Below are 22,569 nucleotides of genomic sequence, written 5' to 3'. Positions count from 1 at the left end.
TGCTACTTTTAAAAAATCGGTTGGGTAATTTTTTTTTTTTCTGAATGGGGTGTAAGTTTTATCTTTATGACATGCATGTTTTTGGATGCCGCTAATATTATTATAGCTGTTCCTTGCATTAAGTGTTCTAATCTGAACGTGCTTTTCCTTGAAAGTCTGCTGTTTGCTGTTATGATTGCAGGATTTAAGAAAAGACTGGTTATCAATTTTAATGATTGTTACATCTTCCCGGTCCTCAATAAATATCCGACACTTGGAGAAGGCTACAGTCTCCACTGGAAAGGAGGGCTTGGTGTCAGAAGGAAACAATGCCTATAATTGGTCCAGGTATTGCTTCTGTCAATTTGGCATCATTACTGTTTAGTGAACCAAAGTACTCAGCTAGTGCATGCCAATATCTGTGGTCCAATGCAAATTTTGTCTCTCAACAAAAGTAGTTCTCATCTTTGTTGATTCTTTCTGACGGGGCTATAATTTCTTGAAACCAAATCAGATGCATTTTCTCAAACACCAAATCACTTTCCTCTTTTTTGGAGGGAACAAAATTTTGTCAAAATCTCTTAGATTGTACTTATCTTTGTGGAAATTTGAAATGAAAATTAAATTTCTGCAAATTGTTTGGAATACTTAAAATGTATATGTAGCTCACACAGAACCTCGTTAAATTTGATAATGTGTGGTTATTCCTAACATGGAAATTATTTGTGAAATAACTGAACTATTCTATTTAAATGCAAAACTATGCTATTTAACTGAAGCTCAATTGCAATAAGAAGGAAAACTGTAGTAAAATTACCTTTATTGTTTGTATTTTGAAGGGAAATGAGTTGCTATATTCCAAACAAGAGCTTCTTTCAACACCTAATCCAATATAAGCAACCGAAACGTTGCTCTAAAGATGTGATTTTCACACCTTCCACAATTGTTTGAAAAGGTTCCAAGTATTAAACACACACACACACACACACATACACACACGCACACACACGAAAAAAAGGGAAAAAAAAAACCACCCATCAAGAATGCTCAAGTGGTCAAGCCCTTTCTGAAGTTCCCCTACTCCAAGAAATTGAAAGGCCAAGTGCCTTAACTCAATAACTAAAATCTTCTGACCAAGATGCTCCTGCGGCCCTACTCTGAATTCAGACCTTCCTTTTGCTCCCACTAGCAACTATCAACTTTTTCTGTTGTTACAGTTTTGATCTTTACCAGAAATCTATGTTTTTGTCAATGCTATGATTTTGGACAGGATGCTTCAAACTGTTGAACTTGTTCACACAAAACCTCAAGACAATCCCAAGGGGCTGGTTTCGATTTTAAAAGTAAACATAAAGAAGGTATACAACTGAATGGAAACATATGCAAATGATGAAATTTTAAGATTAAACTTTGAGAAATGCTAGAATAAGCACAAATACATACTTAGAAACCATTACATAAGCAAGAAAGCCATCTATAATGGCTTAATCACATCAAACATCTAGTGAAATTCGTTATCACGCATTTCTGGAACAGTGAAGTCAATAAAGAGTACAATGAAATGAAGTATAAGAAAGTACAATGACGAATCTCCCCTTCAAGGGCCCCAACTCTATCTCACTTCCACATAGAGTTTATTGCTCCCATGCTGATCTGACTTCCCGTGCATAAAATACGGTTACTTTGCTGTGTAGTTCAATGATCTTGCCTACCAAATATCATTCTCTGCATTAATGAAATCAAATGAAATGCAAATCATAACATCTTTCCTCTTTTTTTTTGCCGTTCTGACCATTTCGGTCGGAAATAATGAGTTGGAAGGAATTCATTGAGATTTTATTTCGGTGGGGATGGAAACGGGAACATATCGGTCATTTCGGGGAAATTTCAGGGAAATTTAAAACCATGGAGGCAATATCTAGGGGTAAGCTCAAATTATCATGCTTATATAGTACTTGAAATATGGAGTGTAGCTATAAGCAGGTGCGAGTGACTTACTATTGAGGACCTACAGTTTTTCCGTGATAAATGATACAGCCTAGATAAAAGTATAAATAGTTCTAAAGAAACTCAAGTGTCCAGGGATGCATATAAAATCAAACACAGTTGATAAGAGGACACTGGAAGGACCTCCAAGAACACCATGATATGCAAAAAGGGAAATTCAAGATATTGAAATCTAGAAGAAAACCATAGACATGTTTTCTACACTGTAAAAACATTAAGTTAGATATGTCATATGTCCAAGGGAGATTCTTAGGAAAATGTCCCAAAATTACTAAACTACACAATTGTTTTTGAATGGTACCAAACTACTCAATTAATTTTGACTTATATGTCACGATTATATTTTCATATTGGATAGGTTATTTTGTGTTACACCAGTAATAGAAGTCTAAGGGGCCGTTTGGATACACGGATTTTAGAATCTAGGTTTTTAGTTTGAAAACAGTGTAAAAGAGGGTTCACGATCAAGCTGCTGCATGTTGTCTGGCATCGTTTCTTGGATTTTAACTAAGAAATTCAGGTTTTAAAAATCTCTCCTGCATCCTAAGATTTCTAAAACCTGGAAATATGGGAGGATCTGCTACTCTCTTGCTGACGGAAAGAAGGGTGAGAAGTAAAAAACGAGTCAAAAAGGACGGCTCGTCCGCTTCTTCTCTTGTCTCTTAGCTACAATTTTGAAGAAATCCCGAATTCTAAAATCCGAGTATCTAAACGGCCCCTAAGTCCCCATCATTCGAGATTTCCATTGATTGTGACATTTGCAGCTGGAACCTCCACATTTGGAGTGCCCTCCCTTGTATGATTTTTTTCATTTATCTACTTCCGTTGTGCCTAGTTAGATTTCCTTCGGATGTACTCGACATGGCTGCCATTTGCAAAATCATAGATAACCAGTCATGCTTCAGATATACCGATATTTATAGGTCTTCTATAATATTAACTGGGGTTCTATGTTGAAAGTTGACTCTATGTGAGTTTTTTCTGGACACGACCTGTTGAGGTTCATAAAATTTTCATTATATGATTTTATTTTATTGGCATTTTGTGTCTATAAATTTAAATTCTTTGATGCATGCACGCATAGCAGTTGCTAGAAATTTAAATGCTTTGCATGCACACATATATTCGTGCTCACAAGTATAAATGTACTTGTATGTGTATTTACATATGTAGACACTCACACATATATTCTTGACGCACTTAGCATGAACACTTACACACATGTATACTCACACATACAATATCACTTTATGCTATTTATGAAATATTCATGATCTCGCAGATGTGTTGATGAACTTGAATCAATGCTATCAAAGCATGGTAGCCTTAAAAAATTATATTTCTATCACCACCATCTTACCACAGTAAGCTTCCCCTTCTACCTTTTAGTTTCTAGTCACACATTTCCATTTATACATGTTAATATTGTTAAATAATTGGGATACGAAAGATAACAGCTTCAAATCAGGTCTTCAGGAACACCATGTTTGGGCCAGAAGGACGTCCACAACATTGCTGTGCATGGCTTGGTGTTGCTAGTAGTTTTCCAGAGTGTGCCTCTATTATTGTTCCGGAAGAGGTACCTACTCTATTTTTCACATGTATTATATGTGTTCAATACTAGCAATATAAACATTTTGAAAGCCAAAGTACATTGCCCATTGTCATGACTTATGACTCAATAATAATGCCTTTATTCTTGGGAAAAAAATAAAAGAAAATTAAATCTTGAGGGTTTCAAAAAACTAAAATATTTTATCTGCAAGATGGACTATTTTGTCTACAGGATGACTCATAGCTCTGAACTAATGTATGCATCCTACATTGCACAAGTTTCCCTTTATTACCCTATTACCATTTTTTTTTTTTGGAAAGTTGACATAGTATATTTATACTATGAAAATTACATTGGGGACCAGGGGTCCCAACTTGCATTTACATAGCATTACGGTCAAGAGCATACTCCTGAACCATCAAGTGAAACAAAAGTAGAAACTATTTGTAATTACATCAAGGGAAAAGATAACTAATCCACCCTTCCAGCTCCTAGCAAAAACATCTAAAAAAACAAGCTACAGGCCTATCAACTTCCCAACCAACCAAAAACAGTTCTTCTTCTCTCCAGACGTCTGAGGACAAGTACAAGCTCAAAGGAAGGATATCACCCAAAGCGAAAGACCAGAGTCTCTCAAGCTAAAGGGAATCGACTTCATTGCGACTGTTCCACGGCTTCCAAGATCAGATTAGTGCCTGCAACAACAATGCCAAAGAGATTGAAGCCTGGTGAAGATCTTCATCGTCTCATCCACTCATGTACTTCCTCAGGATTAGCTAATGCTACAATCTTAACAGAACAAAACAAATCCTCATGAAGAGAACCATAAAAATGCCTCAGAAAGCAAAAAACCAAAAAGTCTCTCAAGCTTATCGAGGAGTACCCTATGACCATAATGCCACAGGAATACAAAATTGATAGCTAACTCATTTATGACATTTGTAGACTCAACTTTGTTAGGGTTTTGTGAAACAACCAATTACTCCAAAAGCTTAAGCTGTTGGAGATGGCGTTATTTAATCTTTTTTACTTTAACACTCCCCTCACGTGTGGCCCCTCTTTTGGGTTGGCCATTACACGTGGAATTTTAATATATATCAAGGAGTTTTGAACCCAGGCCAATTGCTCTGGTACCATGTGAAACAACCATTTACTTCAAAAGCTTAAGCTCTTGGAGATGGCATTATTTGATCTTTTTTACTTTAACAGGATATTAACAGAGAAACTAACAGCTTGTACAGTCTAAAACCCATGTATTTGTGATAGCGGATCTTCTACAAATCATAGCTAGAGTTTATACACTCTGACCATCTCTTTTATAGGGACTATTTTTAGGCAGAAACTCATAAGGCTTGATGCTTTTATCTGACAAATTAACAATCAATTTAAATGTGTTTAGGTTCAATTCAAGTCACTAGGTTGAACAGCATGGATAATTTTTAGAGAGGAAGGTTTGAAGATCATCTAGAACTTGCTTATGCCAAACAATTTCTTTTGTCAGATTTGCCTACCTTTACACTTTAGTTTAGAGATGGTCTTGAACAGTTTTGTGTTTCTTGCTTCTCCATGATACAAGGTTTCTTCCCAAGTAAACACACTAGCCTGGAAGTAATCTTTTTAAATTAGGTTCTCTTCTATTTACGTTAGTAAAATTTATTGACTTTCTACCTCAATGCTTAAAATTTTAACCCGTCAGTTATGGCGCCCTTGATGTATATTTCTTGATAGCAATTGCATGTGTAGTTATCTTAATTTAAGTATATATAAGAAAACAGGATTCAATATATGTATAAGGCTACTATTCAAAAAAATGTGTATAATGCTGGGTATAGTGAGTGACAAATAATTGAATGCATTTGGAATACTCTTTTATCCTTAAGAATTTTCAATAAGCATACAGTCATTCGAACTAACCATGTATTAATTTCAATAAGAGTAAATGATGGGTGTTATGTTTTCCATGCCACACTTGATGCTGTGAAACATTGATGACATGGTGAGAAGTTCAATTCAATTATTGTGCTTTGAAATCTTGATCCCATCTTTATTTTTGTCAATTTCCATCAAGAAACTATTTAAGGGAAGTCATTTCAAACAAAAATATTGAAGGGAACCCACGTCTTTCATATCAAATTTCCTTATTGTTTGGGTGAAAAACAAGAAGAAATCATTGGGACCACCCAAGTCATGGAAGTTGAAGTAGGGAAGAGAGAAAGAAAAGAAAAGTAAGAGGGAAGGTGGAGTTCATGATGGAAGAAGTCCTGCAGAGAAGTTCTGATGATAGGGAGAAAGAAAGAGAGAAGGGAAAGAAAGAGAGACAGGGAGAGAAAAAGAGAGATATGGGAGAGACAAATAGAACTGGGATCTTGGGATCTCTTGCTCTGATACGAATTTGATGTGGCCCAAGGTTGGAGAAGTAGAGGATAGAGGGGAAAAGAGAAGGAGAAGGGGAATATAATAAGAGTAAAAGAAGGGAAGGGGAAAAGATTAGAAGAAAGAAGAGGGAAGACAAGAAATTAGAGGGGAGAAATAGAAGAAAAGAATAAGAGAAGAAGAGAAAGGGAAGAAGAGGGATAAGGGGAGAATCTCTGTTCTCAATTCATTCATTCATCATCAAAATCTGAAAATCTCTAATACATGTGGCCTATATATAGGCAATGAAAGTAAAAATTCCATGGAAAATAAAAGCCTTAAAACTAAACTATGGAAATAATAATCCTAGAAAATAAGTGACATGAAAATAAAAATCCTAAAACTCTTAATGAGATGCAGCCTTAAAATTAAAATATACCGCTTATTGACCATACAATCTGCATCATCAATATTACTGAAACATATGCTACTCATGAAATAATAATTCCTCTTTTCTTGTGATTGCAGGTAACTAAAATAGGTCGAGATGCAGTTTTATATGTCGAGTCCCTCATTGAATCCATTATGGGTGGGCTGGAAGGATTAATAAATATACTGGACTCTGAAGGTGGATTTGGTGCTCTAGAAAGCCAGGTTTGTAATTATCTATCAATGCGTTTAATGATAAAGAAATCAATTGATTGCAACATGGGGTGAGACTCATATTACAGAATTTTTCAGCTTCTTCCAGAACAAGCAGCTATTCGCATGAATCATGCAACAAAAGTGTCAACCCCTTCTGCAAAATCTCCAAAAGGCATATCTGGTTTTCCATTGCCTGGCCACGAGAGCTATCCCGAAAACAATTACTCTGTTAAAATGTATGCCCTATTGGTTCAATACTTGAGCTTTGAAAATATTTTGTAACAGGCAAATCGAGCGTGCTTCTGATTAGTGTGAATAACAGGTTAGAGGCTGCAATGCAAAGGTTAACGAATCTGTGTTCAGTTTTAAATGATATGGAGCCAATATGCATTCTGAACCATGTCTTTGTTCTACGGGAGGTGAATCACTTAACATCACTATATTTTATTTTTTACTTGTTTATGTAATAGCTATAGATGGGAATATACATTTTGCAAGTGGTAAGAGTGAGCATTAGCATCATGGATTACTGTTTTTTTCTTTTATTAGCTTTAACCTATTTGATGTCTACTTCTACAGTTATTTATTTTCATATGGCCATAATAAACCGTAAGAGTGAGCATTAGCATCATGGATTACTGTTTTTTTCTTTTATTAGCTTTAACCTATTTGATGTCTACTTCTACAGTTTTTTTATTTTCATATGGCCATAATAAACCGTATTTAATGATTACAATTTACAATGCAAATCTTGTATATATTTTAAGTGTCATAGCTACATATATTTCAGGCATACCATATATAAGATGTATTAAAGGATTTGGGACTAGTAGTAGATAAGGCCTTGTTATGTACATGTTAAATCGGCCAAGCCCATATAGTTGCCATGAGTGGGAAGCAGGCATGGGTACTGCAAACAGGGACAAGGATGGGTATGGGCCCCAAAAAATTTCTGATACACTTCTTATAATTCCATTTCTTTATTAGAGAAACACAATTACATCCATAATTCTCGCAAAATTCATAAGTGCATACGAATAATAATATAGTCATTGCGCACTTGACTGTATTTTGTCCGAAGTTTTGCCTCCTGTCCTAAATTCTTAATTTCTTAATGTCAAACTAGCATTATCAAGTCATTAAACCCCTGAGTCTAGCATTTTCAAATGAGGCTTGCTAGGAAAACGGGATTCCGTGTGGTAAAAAAAGACGTTGCTTTCTATAGTGACATGTGCTCAAGCAGCAAAGAAAAGAGAGTTCGAATTCCAAGAAATGCAAAAAAAAAAAAAAAAAACCTCAGTAATATAACTAAGTCATTGGTCATATTCACCATTGTCTATGAACGGGATCCCGTTTTAGAAGTGTTTTACTTCCTCAGAGAAATATTAAACCTTTGAAACTCGGATAAATTAATGTTACAAATTTGAAGTCTCAACCAATTATAGTAAGTTCAGTTTGTTCCTTGTGCAAATACATACATCAAATATTTAAAACAAACCATATGCTATTCCAAGTTCCAAAACAGATATGTAATGTTCCTTATTGAAAACACATACATCAAATATTTTAAACAAACCATATGCTATTATAAGTTCCAAAACAGTCATATGTAAAAGCAGTGGTATAAAAGGCACGAAGAAAAAAGTCCTAAGATGTATATAATTTGTTGTTGGTAAAGAAAGATGGGAAAATAGAACTTTTTTTGTAAACAGTGTAAAGGTAACGAACATACAAAAAGGAAGAAATTATGAGCAATATCAGGAAGAAATACAAAAAAGAATAAATGGAGAATGAGAGAGACTATGGTCACCGTTCAATAAGATGCAAGTAGGTGGCTTGATCCGGTACACCATTTTAAAACAATGTGCGAGTAGGTGACTTATCCTTCCGACTTTAGTTGATTAGGCCATGGTTTTAAATTTCGGTTTCGGTATGCGTTTCAGCCCTCGCCGAAATGAAATTTCGGCCGAAATCCGGTACACCATTTTAAAACAATATTTTATTTATTCTGAAATTTTGGCTGAAATTACCTAACTTACGGACTAATACTATATAGAGGAATGCTAGTGTCAGCGGAGATGACGGTAGTATTCCCTCTTGAAAAATCACGCGGCTTCCTATTGGTTGTTAGAGAGCCATATCGCATTGTTTAAGTCTACTTTTTTTACCTCATTAATTGGGAAACAACTTTTTATGATAGTGAGTAGAGAAAGTAATTTTCTCTTCACGGCTCTCTCGTTTCCTTCTTTTTTTGGAAGTTCCATTGACCCACCGTCTCCGCCTCCTCTTTACTTCAGAGTTCAAACGTCAAATGGAATATGAGGAAGTAAATGGCTCTCTCTCGTTTTCTTCTTTTTGGGGGTTAAATTTTTTGAGATTTCGCCCCATTTCGGGCGAAATACACAGAAATCCGAATTTCGGATGAAATTACCGGAATTTCAGCGAAATCCTGTATGATTTCGTGTATAGTAGATTTCGGTTTCGATCTGGACCGAAATTTCGGATTTCAGTCGAAATTTAAAACCATGGACTTGGCTCTATCCAGCGTAGCACTGTAGAAGCAAACTTTTAATAGCCAATTCCCATGATTATTCTATTTCTCACATCTCCAAGTTTTCAGCTTAGAGAAGGACTATATTCTGTCTAGCTTGAACCAAGACTATTTCGGCCTCACCCTATGCCAGTGGTTTTAGCCGGTGTTTAAAAACGCGTTGACTTGACTCTGAACTCGCCCGAGTCAATTCCCTTTTACCTTGGTTGCGTTCTGCCTTGCACTGCATCGCTTTTCACGTTTTGCCCTACAGAGTCAATAAAAACTCCTTTGACTCTCTCGACTTATGACCGCGTCAACCGCGTTCTTGGTCGCGTCCGCACCGAGTCGACAAGGATTTTTCTTGGCCACGTTCCGCATTACATCTGCGTTTTTAAACACTGGTTTTTAGCTTATAAGCATATGATAGAACTCATTATCCGGTTCATCTGTAATGGTTGTCTCTTTTGTTTTATATGTTAACATGAAGTTGAAGCCGTTACCAAAACCCCTTATAAGCTCCAAAGTTTGCAAAATCGTTAATTTTTTTTTTTTAAAAGCACCAAAGTTTGTAGATTTCTCCAATGAATTTTGTAATGTCATTTTCCATATCTTGACCTCAATTTCACATAATTAGCATCCATTCCTCTGTTTGGGGGAGAATTTTAAGCTCACAATTTATTAGGGAAGTTTCTGTCTTTTGCTTATTTTCATATTTCTTATTTTTTTGAAAGATAACAGATTTTATTGCTGGGAAAAAACCAAAAGTATCGCAAACCTGCATGAAAACTATGCATGGGACAAGGCATCCCAAAACGATTACAGCAGCACCCCCAATTGATCCCACCCACATTAGTCTAACATCTCATCCCTGATTGTTCTATAGAACTGTATTTGTTGATGATCAGATCCGTCAACTCCGCTCCTTTAGCCAATTTGTCTTTTTGTTTTTGGTTGATCTCACTCTGTTGAAATTATGGGTTAATATTGGAGCAAAAATATATGATTTCAGCAATAATACCAGTTAGTTTCCACGGACCTGCAAATCTTTTTGCCGTCTCATTGACATCGCAAGTTCCCACTGGACCAGAAAATGTTTCTAGAGTAAGTCCATTAGAATCGCGAAATATGCCTCCAATACCCTCACAGATTATTTTCCTATATCTGTCCCAAATACTTGAGAAATGGGAAGATTATCATGAATATTCGTGTTGTTTATGGTTGTTCTTTTGTACAACTTCTTTCTTTAAGCAATGTAACTGAGTTTCTGGAGGATCAATCCTATTAAAAGGAGCAAACTATTATTAATGGAGAAATATATGGATGTAGCAAAATTTGCTCCCTGTTATGTTTGTCATACCAATTACTGCATGTCAGCACCTGAATCTTGCCTTTATTTTTCTGAACCAAGAGATTAGTGAAACCCAATTTATTTGTGGAGGTAGAAGAAGGTTAACAATTAAAGTTGATTGGAATCATCTCCACATAACCTTTGCTGCCAAATTATTTATGGGAATGATCTGTGCATAATGACATAGTTCATTCCCGGATTATCTCTTGGGGTTTATATTACATATAGCTCATGTTATATGACGGTTCTCCAATTATTTCTTTTTCCGTTTGTTTCTGTGATGGATAAATATTTTTTTTTCAAAATATTTATAAATATAAATCCATTGATATGTGGTCATAGAATAGAACTCAGGCATAATATATCCCTATTTTCACTGCAGTACATGAGAGACTGTATTCTCGGAAACTTCAGGAGAAGACTACTTGCAGTACTGAAAACTGATAACGACCTTCAACGACCTTCTACTCTGGAATCACTAATACTTAGACATATAGGCATAGCCCATTTAGCTGAGCAGCACATAAGTATGGACCTTACCCAAGGGATCCGAGAGATCTTACTAACAGAGGCCTTCTGTGGCCCAGTATTTTCTCTGCAGTCATTTCAAAAACCAGCGGACCCACATACTGGCTCCGCCATTGAAATCGTTTGCAATTGGTACATTGAGAACATAGTCAAGGATGAATCTGGTGCAGGAATTTTGTTTGCGCCAATTCACAAATGTTTCAAAAGTGCAAGGCCTGTTGGGGGTTACTTTGCGGAGTCCGTCACAGATGTCAGAGAAATGAGAGCCTTTGTTCGGATTTTTGGTGGCTATGGAGTTGATAGACTTGACGGGATGATGAGAGAACACACAGCTGCTCTGTTGAACTGCATCGGAACAGCATTACGGTCAAACCACGAGGCACTTGAGGCAATTTCCGGAAGTATGAATTCCGGTGACCGGATAGAAAGAGAGGCAAATTTGAAGCAGATTGTAGATATTGAGACAGTGGTGGGATTTTGCATTCAGGCAGGGAAAGCCCTAGATTTTGGCCGTATGTTAGCAGAGGCTGCCGGAGTAGTGCTGGAAGAAAGTGCACCACTAATATTTTCACTGCTAGCTGGGGCATCTAAGCAGCTGCCAGAGGAAATACCTGAGAAGGAGGAAATTAGGAGGTTGAGGAGGGTGGCGAGTAGTGTAGGGGTTGTTGATGAGCATGATACAGAATGGGTGCGGTCAATTCTAGCAGAGGTCGGTGGTGCCAATGATGGTTCATGGAGCTTGCTACCATATCTCTGTGCGGCATTCATGACATCCAATATCTGGAATGTGGCCACTTTCAATATCGACATTGGGGGCTTCAACAACAATATCCATTGCTTGGCTAGGTCAGCATGCCTTTGTTTTCATTTATTTCATAATTGTATTCTGCACACAGTATCATCATAATTTATATTAAAGAACTCCTTCAGGCAATTAATGTTGTTTTTTAAAACAAGTCCAATCTACCAATTCGCTAAACCTTATGCCAATTACATGAATGGTGTGGTGCGACCTAAATTCAAGACATATTCAGATGAAATTGAAGATCTTTAAAACACTTCCCTAAAATCTCAAGATCTTTTAAGATCGTCTAAGATCTCAATAATTAACTCAAGCACATCTCATTCGTTCGTGAAATTGGTTTCCCAAACAAATAGGAGACCTTGTAGCCAGAAAAGCAGTCTCTTTCTTGAACTTGGTATAGTTTTTCATAAATTGAATTTCGTTATCACGTACTTGATCGAGCATTTCTTGAAGTTTGTTAGGATTTGAAAAGATTTCTCCCTTATTTTGGCCAAGGAATTGTCTCTTAAGGATTTCTTTTGATATTTGGTAGCGAAGCCCAAGGATATTCAACTTCCATTTTGTGTTTATTACTTTATTATGTAGTTATTTGACTATCACTTGTCGTCATGAAAACATTCCATATAAATTGTAAATGATGATACAATAATATTAATGCAAATGAAATTTAAAATGTTCATCTAATATATTTTTAAGTCTCTTTACCTTAGAAATATGATATGCAATTTAGAACCTTTCTTCTAGGTAATTAGAATTTAGAAATGGTTTACTATTGTTTGGCCTGTTTTGGATGCAAATTAGAAACTGTTTATAGATGGCACCTGAACCAGTAGACCTAGGTCCCAATGTGATATCTCAGAAATATTATTGGGTTAACTGTGGTTTTCTACCACCATCATTGATGACTAGAGTACCTTTTTACAGGTGCATCAATGCTGTAATTGCAGGGAGTGAGTTTGTTAGGTTGGAAAAGGAAGAACAACAGAGGCAGTCTCACTCAAATGGGCATGCTGGCGAGCTGTCGGAGCCTGAAATACAGAGTCGCATATCGGTTGAAGCAAATATAAAGTCTGCAATGCAACTGTACGTTAAATGCTCTGCAGGGATTATACTGGAGTCATGGAGCGACAGTAATAGGTACTTTCATTAAATGATTACTGTCCGGGAAAAACAATAATTTTGATTTACTTATGATTTCTCGGCCAGAATTCCTAGGATATATGTGCAACATTTCTTTATGGTTCTGTTGGTTTTCTGCTCTCTAAACAATGGCTTTAATGGTTTACCACCTCATGCAGGTCTCCTCTTGTAGCAAAGCTGATATTTCTGGACCAGCTCTGTGAATTGTCCCCCTACGTCCCAAGAACTACACTCGAACTCCACGTTCCTTATGCGATTCTCCGTTCAATATACCGCCAATACTATGGAAATTCACCATCAACAACACTGGCATTACTAAACCCATCACCCCGACAATCTCCAGCCATATCTCTCACACATGCATCTCCTGCATTCCGGCAGAACCATGGAGATTCAACACCTCTATCACGCACAAATGATTCGGGCTATTTCAAGGCTTCTGCTCAGAGTCAAGAACAGCTTTATAATGCTGATAGTTCAAGTCTACAGATCGGTGAAAACAAACATCGAAATGTCCGCCGTTCTGGGCCGTTGGATTACAGTTCATCCCGTAAAGTGAAATTCGTTGAAGGATCAAATTCCGGGAGCAGAGGCCCAAGTCCCTTGCCGAGGTTTGCGGTGTCTAGATCGGGTCCTCTATCATATAAGTAGAAAATTGACTCACTAGTCATGATAGTAATTTCTTTGTTTTGATGGCCAATATATGCTCTGGAGAAATTTTTTAACCCCAATCTTTATCTTTAATTCAAAGGGGGCATGTTTGATAGTTTATTAGCTTATTGAAAAAGAGTAAACTTATAGTCTATTTGAAGGCAGCAGCTTAGTCTACACTTCCAAATTTCCAATGCATCTTCAAGTTTGTGTTGGAAAAGCAACGAACTTACAACGATGAAGAGATGGAAAAGAATTTACTTCAAAATCCATAGGATTTGAACGAAAAAAAAATGTCACGAAGTTGCTGTCATACAACCAGTTACTCCAAAAGCTTAAGTTGTGAGAGGAGTTATTTATTCTTTTATACTCCCCCCCTTCCTCACGACTCACGAGTGGGCCCCTCTATGGCCTACACATGGCACATGTGGCCTCTCCTTTTGGGTCTGACCATTTGCATGTGGATTCTTGCTCTCAAGGATGTTTGAAATCAGGACTTTTGGCTCTGATACAAAGGTTTTAAATTTCGGATTTCGGTCAAGACCGAAACCGAAATTGGCGAAACGTACCAAATTTTGTCAATTTCAGTGAGATTTGAAAAAAAAAAATATTAATTTTTTATTCCTTTCCCACGTTTCAGCCAAAATTACCAAAATTTTGGCCCAAAAACTTGACATTTCGTGCCTTTACCGAATTTCAGCCGAAATTTTAGGATTTCGGCTAGGTCTGAAATTATCCCCGAAATCAAAATTTAAATCCTTGTCTGATATCATGTCAAACTACCAATTAGTTTGACAAACCTAGGTCCGATATCATGTCAAACTACCAATTAGTCATTAACCAACCAAATATGAAAATTAAGCTAGGCAAAAGAATTCCAACATTTCCCACTCTTTAATTCTAACCAATGTCTTTTTTGCCCTCATGCTTCCATTCCTCTTTTTGTTTTTTAACCAATTGGCAGAAAACTGTGGAATATGAATGGGATGCCTATTCCTGCAATCCAAACACAGAGAGAGAGAGAGAGAGAGAGAGAGAGAGAGAGAGAGAGAGAGAGTGTCATATTGGGGTTCCTCATTGAACCACTAGGATTACAATGATGAGCCCCGATACAACATAGAGAGCCCTTCCCAGCTTACCTACCATAAAAAAACATAGTGGCCCCACCTTAGAATGATCCGAATCATCCATTTGACATGCTTAGCTTTGGATCACCTATAGCCCAAAAATTTGACAATAATACAATCCCAACAGCCAATAATATGTAATTTTTCTTGTTTATCATGGACGCCCAAATGCTACACATAAGTAAATGGACGGTATGGGATTCAAAGTTGGGGCTTCAAATAAACGGTTCAGATTGATGAACAGTGGAACCCACTATGCTGTAGTGGGGCCGCCACATTATATTACAACGAGGTCACGCTCTATTGTGAATAAGTAATAGGGTTTTTGAAAAAGAAGTCTTCTACTTTCTGTTATTTGAAAACACAGTCTTCTTGTTTGACAATTTGCAAATAGAGTCATCAAATTTGAATGAATTTAGTATATCTGGTCATGCCGTCAATTTATGACCAAAACGCCCACAGGCCATACCTATACATCGGGTGGCGGGCCACCATTTTACCTCATATTTTGATAGGCCATGTATCGGGTGGGGCCCAGCATTTTAAACCTCAAGAGAAAATCTTCTCCATAGGATGATCATGACCAAAATACCCATAGTAGAATATCTATACAGTGTTGTAAATTTTAAACTTCAAGAAATTGGAGGGTTACGATCATCCCAAGGCAAAGATTTTATGGGCGCCGCGCCCTATCTATTCTGGGTCCAACAAATGAATGGTATAGATTACCCAATAACATGGACCCAAGTGTATTATTTTTTTTCCAATTATCATGAGTATTTGGGTTTCCAAACATCTCCCAAGTATCATGGTTATTTTGGTCTTTGCATAAGGTAATTTATGTCTTTTCACATGGGTATTTTGGTCACGAGGGGATTTGCAAAATTTGATCAAATGTGATGAATATATTTGCAAATTATCGAGCTAGGAGACCCTTTTTTTTGCAAATAAGGCAAAGTAGAAGACTTCTTTTGCGAAAAACCCCTAACTAATAATAGAAGTCATTCTCTGCTTCTTCTTCTTCTTCTTCTTCTTCTTCGACTTCGAAATCGATTATCTTCATTTGAATCAAATGCAGTAAAGAAATATTAGGGTTGGGGTTAGGGTTAGGGTTTACGAGAAAAGATGATTTCGGTCCCACTCTCTGCTTCTTCAAGAGCCATGGCAGCAGCTAATTCCTTCTCTATTCTTCGGTACTCTCTCTCTCTCTCTCTCTCTCTCTCTCTCTCTCTCTCTCTCTCTCTCTCTCTCTTAATTAGGGTTAGGGTTTCAGAGAAAAGATCATTTCCTTTTCTTAATTTATTTATTTTTAACTGTAAAACAGGAGATCTCCTTCTTTACGAGCTTTCGCCACTGCTAAAATCTCCTTTGGATTTTCAAACGATCATCATCCACGAAGAATCCCAAAAACCTTTCCCTTTCGCACACCAAGGTCTGAATTTTCTCCAGTTTTTTATGCTATGATTTTTCTATGATTTTGAATTTTCGTGTATATGCCTTCACTTATTTTCTGGATTAGGGCTTAGAAGATGAAACTGAATGGGTAGTCCTAACTTATGCTGCTAAACCTGTTGAATTTTTATACTAAATGCATGGTTGGTGTAGTTGGTCTCTGATATCAGGGTGACTAAAATTGTGCTGATTTTTTTATACTTATCTTTTTTGTTTTTAGCTTTTGATTTGGATTGGATACATTTCTGTTTTTTTTGTTTTTATATTTTTAGATGCTAGAAGTATAACAAAATTCGATGAAAACTTTACGACGGCACTTCAGTATTGACAACATTTAGTGATTCATTAGATCAATAGCATAAGCTGAATTTAAAAGGCTAAAACACCCCTATAATACTTAAATTACCAAGCATTTTCTTACGGCTAAGTAGAAGTTTATATGAATATGCTGATTTGAAACTAGTAATAAGGTGACTCCATGAAAATACGATGTTCATGGCATCTTAGTTATTGATTCCTTTTTGTTTGACCCGAAATGGACAAACCATTACTTTTCTTTTCGAAAAAAACAAAGAAAGAAACATTTTACGCACAGTCAGTTTCATTTTGTTCTGGTCGAGTCTGAAACGAATAAAATAGGGCAAAATGGCATGTTACCAATGAAGCCATGTAGAATTTTTTGGGCAATTTCCATATTCAATTTTTCGGGATTTTCCTTTTACCCCCTTCAAGTAGTCATTTTGTATTTGTTTGAATGGCATTTGATGTCTTTTAACCTTCCCAAAAAATGGGAGGGCCAAATTCACATCAAAGCGCTTTATTTTTGCCCAGTCAAAATTTTCCCCTAAAATACTAACACCCCCCCCCCCCCCCCCCCACACACACACACACACACCAACCCCCAACACACACAAATTTATATTGGAATTTGGTATGATGAATTGTGAGTATTATTGATAATTTCGTTGAACTTGATATTAATCAGGCTCATCAATAGCCAATTTCATACATATGTAGATGTTTTATGTAGTTAGAAAAATATTTCTTAAATTCATCGGTCTTAGTTCCTTTTTTGGAATGAAAAACTAGAACGTTTCATTCTAGTGAGCAAAATGAAGTACACACTAAAACAGAATTAATAACTATGCTTGGTATCATTGGAAAACTTCCAATTAAGGCTTCTAGAAAATCGTCTTTTGTGGTGATTCGACATTTTTGTACATAACTGTTAGATATAGGCATATTGGTTAATTTTCAAATTTTAATCTTTCTTTAGATTAGTTTTATGTTTTTTTTATTGGCAGTTTTATGTTTTTTTATTAACAAGTGAACTATAAAAAAGCCACCAAAACAAGCAACAAAATACACAAGAAAACACAGAAAGCAAAAAACAAAAACAAAAGGATTACAAACTAGGCATATTTCATGCCAAACCAAACGCATGCCATGCCAAAGTTTGCTAAACGATCGGATGAACTGTTTCCTTCTTTATGAATGTGGGAAAAAAAACACTCAATGGTCCCCAATAAATCATACAGCTCTTTAAATAATGATCTGAATCTCCAAGGAGGGGGAGTCTGATGCCTAAGCCATTGAATTTTGTTGAGTCATCCTCAACCTGTAGTTTTACAACTTCAGTCTACGTGACTAATCTGATTCCATTCCACACATTACCATCTCGGTCTCTTTTGATTTCAATGAATTCTCTCTTACCATTAAAAAAAAAAAGTCGAAGCCCCTCTTCAGAGTTCATCAACATAGTGTTTGGGAACGATATAATCAAATGCCTTTTATGAAACTTTCATTTGAGGCCACATGATTTGGCACACCCACATAATGTTGTCAAAATGCAGATTGTTCATACAATGGGCTTGTTGTAACTTTGCCATATGGTGTTTTTCTTTATTAGAATTGTGATTTTGCATCACATTTACCCTTTTTCTATATCATCATATGAGAAAATACAATAAATCTGAATTCGTTGAAATGACATTTTCTTTGGATTTGCCAACCTATAATCAAAGTCTTGATGTTTACACTTAGCCTATAATCAAAATCTTGATGTTACCCTTGTAGAGATGCATGAGAGAAAAATTAGTCTAGTTTTGAATCAGCAAGTCAATGCCAAGAATCAACTTGCACTTGTAGTTAGAAAAAGATCTGGGTCTGATTTATATTTGCACGAGACAACTTGGCTTTGCATCCCATTATTCATAGTTATTTTCCTATTATTGCTGCTACTCCTATTTCCTAACACTTTTGGCAATTGAGATCTGACTTACATTACCTTTTTTTTTTCAATTTGGAATGTAAAAGTTGTAAAGAATATTTATATAATATCTTTACTGTTGCTTACTCAGTTACTCTATATTACTCTGCTCAGATTTCAGTCATCCATCAATCTACTCTAACTATGACTTGTATTTTTGTGGTAGCCTTTCTGATGTGTTAAATTCTACAATTCAGATCTATACGTCGTATTAGTGCCTCACCCAATGAAGAGGCTTCTGCCAAAGCAGCTGCTGCCAGTTCTGAGTGTGGAGGTCCAACCATGTTAGTTATTCTATTTCCTTAATAATGCTGGTTTGATCTCATAAGTTTTCCTTCACACTCATTTGTGGTAGTTTATATTTCATAGAGCATAAGTTTATCTTAGTCCATTCTATCTCATTGGTTACTAAATGCCTTCTACGTGACTTACTGTAGTAGCTACCTTAAACACGAGCAAGTAATTCCTCAATGAAATGATGTTTTAACTTTTTCTTTCAGATTTGACAAGATCATATCAAAGGAAATTCCTTCTACGATAGTTTACGAGGATGAGAAGGTGTTGGCATTTCGTGATATCAGCCCACAAGCTCCTGTTCATGTTTTAATCATTCCAAAGTTAAGGGATGGACTGACACAACTGGACAAGGTATTAACGTAGACATGTATTTGCCCTTTTTTTTTGAATGGCAACATTTATTTGCTCATGCATTTCTAGTTACTATTGACATACTATATTGGAGGTTTCATGTTTCACTTTCGGTATGAGTTTCGGTCGTGATGAAAATAGAAATATATCGATTTCAGATGAAAATTTTGGTGGAAATCCTGTAAATTTACAAAAACTTATGGAAACATATGCAAATGATGGACATTTAAGATAAAATTTCAAGAAAAGCTAGAATTAGCACAAATACACTCATGAACCATCACATAAGCAAACAAAAAAAAGAAAAAAAAAAACAGCTGCAATACTTTAACAAAATTGAACGCCTAGTGACATGCACCGTCGCATATAAATATTTATACATAATACATATATCATATTTTGAACATAATTATGTGAGTATAACACTAATATACTTACGGTTTAGTTTCGCTATGCATTTTGATTTTGGTGTGTGTTTCAATAGGGATGGAAACATAAACATTTTGGTCGTTTTGTGCCACTTTCGGCGGAAATTTAAAACTACAATTATATCAAACTAGGCTGATCTCAAGTTATTATGTAGTGGGTCGTGGATTCCCAGAACCTTACAGTTGCTATATGGATAGGCTCCATCTTTCACTAATGCTTCCTATATGAAAATAATGTTCCGACGGTAAGGATTTTGGCATCTTGAACCGTAGCTTGCTTAGTAATAGTGAAGGAAGAGAAACTATATGGTGCTCAAGGAATTATAGGGGATAGAATCCAGTTTGACAAGATTAATGGTGTTCAACAAATCGTCCCTTTTTGTCATTGCAACGTCCCAATATAGCTTTTTCAAGGACAATATGGAGAAATGCAATGGGAAGGTAGTTTGGTTACCGAAATTTAGAAAACTTTTTTTACCGTGAACTTGCATCAGTTGAAAGTCTTATGGTATTGCTAGAAGGGGGATAGATACATTAAACAGGATGGGGAAGACAAAAGGGTCTAGATCTAGGACACATCTGGAGATTTCTCTGTCAAGTCTTTCTTTCTTCATAAGGCAGCTAGCCCGGTCTCCTGCAAGGTAGCAAGAGCATGGTCAATCCAAACTTCTTCCCCAAGAGTGTGCGCTTTCGGTTGGGTGGTGCTTTGTGAAAGGATCCAAGCGGTGGATTTTCTTCGTAAAAGGAGGATTCTTATCATAGATCATTGCGCGCTATGCATGGAGGCGGGGGAATCCGCTAATCACATACTCATCCATTGCAAAATTGCTAGGGATGTGTGGAGCAAGTTGTTGAATGGATTTGGCATTTGTTGGGTGTTTCCTGCTAATCTTTTGGATCTCCTAATGGGATGGGCGATGAATCCTTGGAAGGAAAGGGTAAAATTCTTTGGTATGTATCTTTCTTAGCTACCATTTGGGTTCTTTGGAAGGAGAGAAATGCTAGAGTTATTAAAGGGGTGTCTAAAAGTTCTGCCTTCCTGTTTGTTAAAGCAATTTCATTGACGATTGCTTAGGTAAAATCCCTCCCTCAATTCAAATTTGATCTGCCTATGATTTATGGGAAAGGTGGAATGATATTTGTCACTGTGTTGAGTTCAAACAGATAGTAGTAGAAGATTGGTTCCCCCTTGCTCCCGGTTCCTTGAAGCTAAACTTTGATGGATATAGCTTGGGAAATTCTGGGTCAGCCGGTGTTAGGGTTGTCATGCGAAATGATAGAGGCGAGGTGTTATGGGCCTTTGCAGGCCCCTAGGGGTGACAAATTCTACTGAAGTAAAGGTGCGTGTAGTCTATTAGGGTTTGAAGTTGATGGTGAGAGATGGATTGAATAATGTGGTGATAGAAGGGGATTCTTTAAATGTCATTCTTTGGCCTAAGGGATCCCAAAATTCTCCTTGGAGATTTGATAGATGGTTTGATGAGATGTTAGATTTGGTGTGACCTCTCTCTCTCTCTCTCTCTCTCTCTCTCTCTCTCTCTCTCTCGAATTTAAGCATGTGCATCGCTCGGCAGACAAGGTGGCGGATAGGCTAGTTAAAGATGGAATCTCCAAGGATTCTTTTGTCCTTTATGATGAGCTTCCGCCTTAAGTTTATCTGTCTTTTGTAATCTTTTTGTATAGCTATTTTATGTTTGTATATTGACCATCTCGGTCTTCTTTGTTTTCAATAAATTTAGCTATCATTTTCGGGAAAAAAATACTTTTTTGGCTCCCTCAAGTTAATGAAATATTGACCTCATCCATCACTCAATTGCATTATCCATTGCCAAGTAGCTCTACAAGGCTCTCTAAACCTTTTGTCCAAATTCATTCCCATGTACCATTTCTTTATGTCAAGCAAACTTTCAAGGTACCGTGTGGCACCCATTACTGCCGATTCCCTTTTCTTAAATGAATCTTCCCACATCTACCGTATTCTCTATTAATTTTATAGGAAAAATGGCAAAATTGCAACTCATGAAGAAATAACAAAGCTACAGAACCATGGAACAAACATCTTTTTCCTCTTTCCAAGTTCCCATGTTTCTTTCTAGCTTCAAATAATGCAAATCCTGTTGTTAGTGTTATGGAAAAGTTGCTGACCAGCATTGACTACTCATGAACTTTAGTCTTCACAACCTATAAGGCATCATGGTTTGGAAAGAAGTATTGTGAAGGAAAACACTTCTAAAATGGGATCCCGTTCTGGAGATAAAGACGGGAGTGAAATTTACTGCTGATATGGTCATTTTCACATGAGATTTTTTTTTTGGGGGGGGGGGGGGGGGGGGATATACGATCTCCTTTTTGTGTTCTAGCGCATGTGTCATGATAGAGAGCCCCGTCTTCATCTTTTTCTCTTAACATGATTCCTTTTTTGCTAGCAACCCTCTAATGTGAATGTGGTTAGATGGATGCTATTTATTGCGATCTGCTGCTGAAAACTCTCACCGCCATTTATGATCTTTGATGCCTTAAATATATGACAAATTTGAAACTTTATTTCAAATTTGATTTGCATTTCGACTTCTTTAGGCTGAACCAAGACACTGTGAGATCTTGGGTCATCTTCTCTATGCGGCAAAAATAGTGGCAGAGAAGGAAGGCATCCAGGACGGGTTTCGTGTTGTCATTAACAACGGCCCAGATGCATGTAAGCTCATCTAATTTTCTTGATTTTTTCCATATTTTCATCGTAAATGTTCTTAGTGCTTGACTATATGTCTGTTGTTTTAGGCCAATCTGTTTATCATCTTCATTTGCATATACTCGGTGGGAGACAGATGAAATGGCCACCTGGTTGACCACTATATACGATGCTTAAATACCCCCTTCTTCTTTCTACTTGTATTTGCATTGTGACTTGGAACCCTGGAAAGCAAAACCTTTCCCTCCTGATTAGTTCTCAATCTTTATTTGAATGGGAAGTATCCAAAGTGGAAAAGTTACTGTTGAGTGAGAATGAGTTTGTTTAGATTGAAGGACGGAAAATGTGGAGAGTAAAAATTCAACTGGCTGGAGCAAGTGTCAAATCTGATCCAAAATTTACCTTGTAATCAA

General features: G+C 36.7%; 2 protein-coding genes across 4 annotated transcripts in view; both read left to right on the top strand.

The window, feature by feature from the left end:
- Positions 1-13,697, top strand: part of GRL (transcription activator) — a 40,829-nt gene extending 27,132 nt beyond the window's left edge. For all 3 annotated transcript variants that reach the window (XM_077388333.1, XM_077388334.1, XM_077388335.1), the window contains 9 exons: positions 182-327; positions 3,269-3,350; positions 3,455-3,565; positions 6,422-6,547; positions 6,635-6,774; positions 6,861-6,957; positions 10,802-11,793; positions 12,677-12,889; positions 13,051-13,697. In XM_077388333.1, coding sequence (XP_077244448.1) covers positions 182-327; positions 3,269-3,350; positions 3,455-3,565; positions 6,422-6,547; positions 6,635-6,774; positions 6,861-6,957; positions 10,802-11,793; positions 12,677-12,889; positions 13,051-13,543 — 2,400 coding nt within the window. In that variant the 3' untranslated portion in view covers positions 13,544-13,697. The remainder of the gene's footprint in view (positions 1-181; positions 328-3,268; positions 3,351-3,454; positions 3,566-6,421; positions 6,548-6,634; positions 6,775-6,860; positions 6,958-10,801; positions 11,794-12,676; positions 12,890-13,050) is intronic.
- A 2,007-nt stretch (positions 13,698-15,704) lies between these two features.
- On the top strand, positions 15,705-22,464 carry HINT 2 (HISTIDINE TRIAD NUCLEOTIDE-BINDING 2). The gene is made up of 6 exons (XM_077388332.1): positions 15,705-15,863; positions 15,995-16,102; positions 18,589-18,675; positions 18,892-19,039; positions 22,045-22,162; positions 22,246-22,464. The coding sequence occupies exons 1-6, from the start codon at positions 15,796-15,798 to the stop codon at positions 22,311-22,313; spliced, it is 597 nt and encodes a 198-aa protein (XP_077244447.1). The 5' UTR covers positions 15,705-15,795; the 3' UTR covers positions 22,314-22,464.
- The last annotated feature ends 105 nt before the right edge of the window (positions 22,465-22,569 follow it).

The sequence above is a fragment of the Tasmannia lanceolata genome, unplaced genomic scaffold (genome assembly GCF_043159265.1).
Source record: "Tasmannia lanceolata isolate RefF3 unplaced genomic scaffold, GAP_Taslan_0.1 ptg000008l, whole genome shotgun sequence".
In the NCBI taxonomy this organism is placed as follows: Eukaryota; Viridiplantae; Streptophyta; class Magnoliopsida; order Canellales; family Winteraceae; genus Tasmannia; species Tasmannia lanceolata.
The sequence above is the reverse complement of the archived record's forward strand: the minus strand, read 5'-3'. Positions and strand labels throughout refer to the sequence as shown.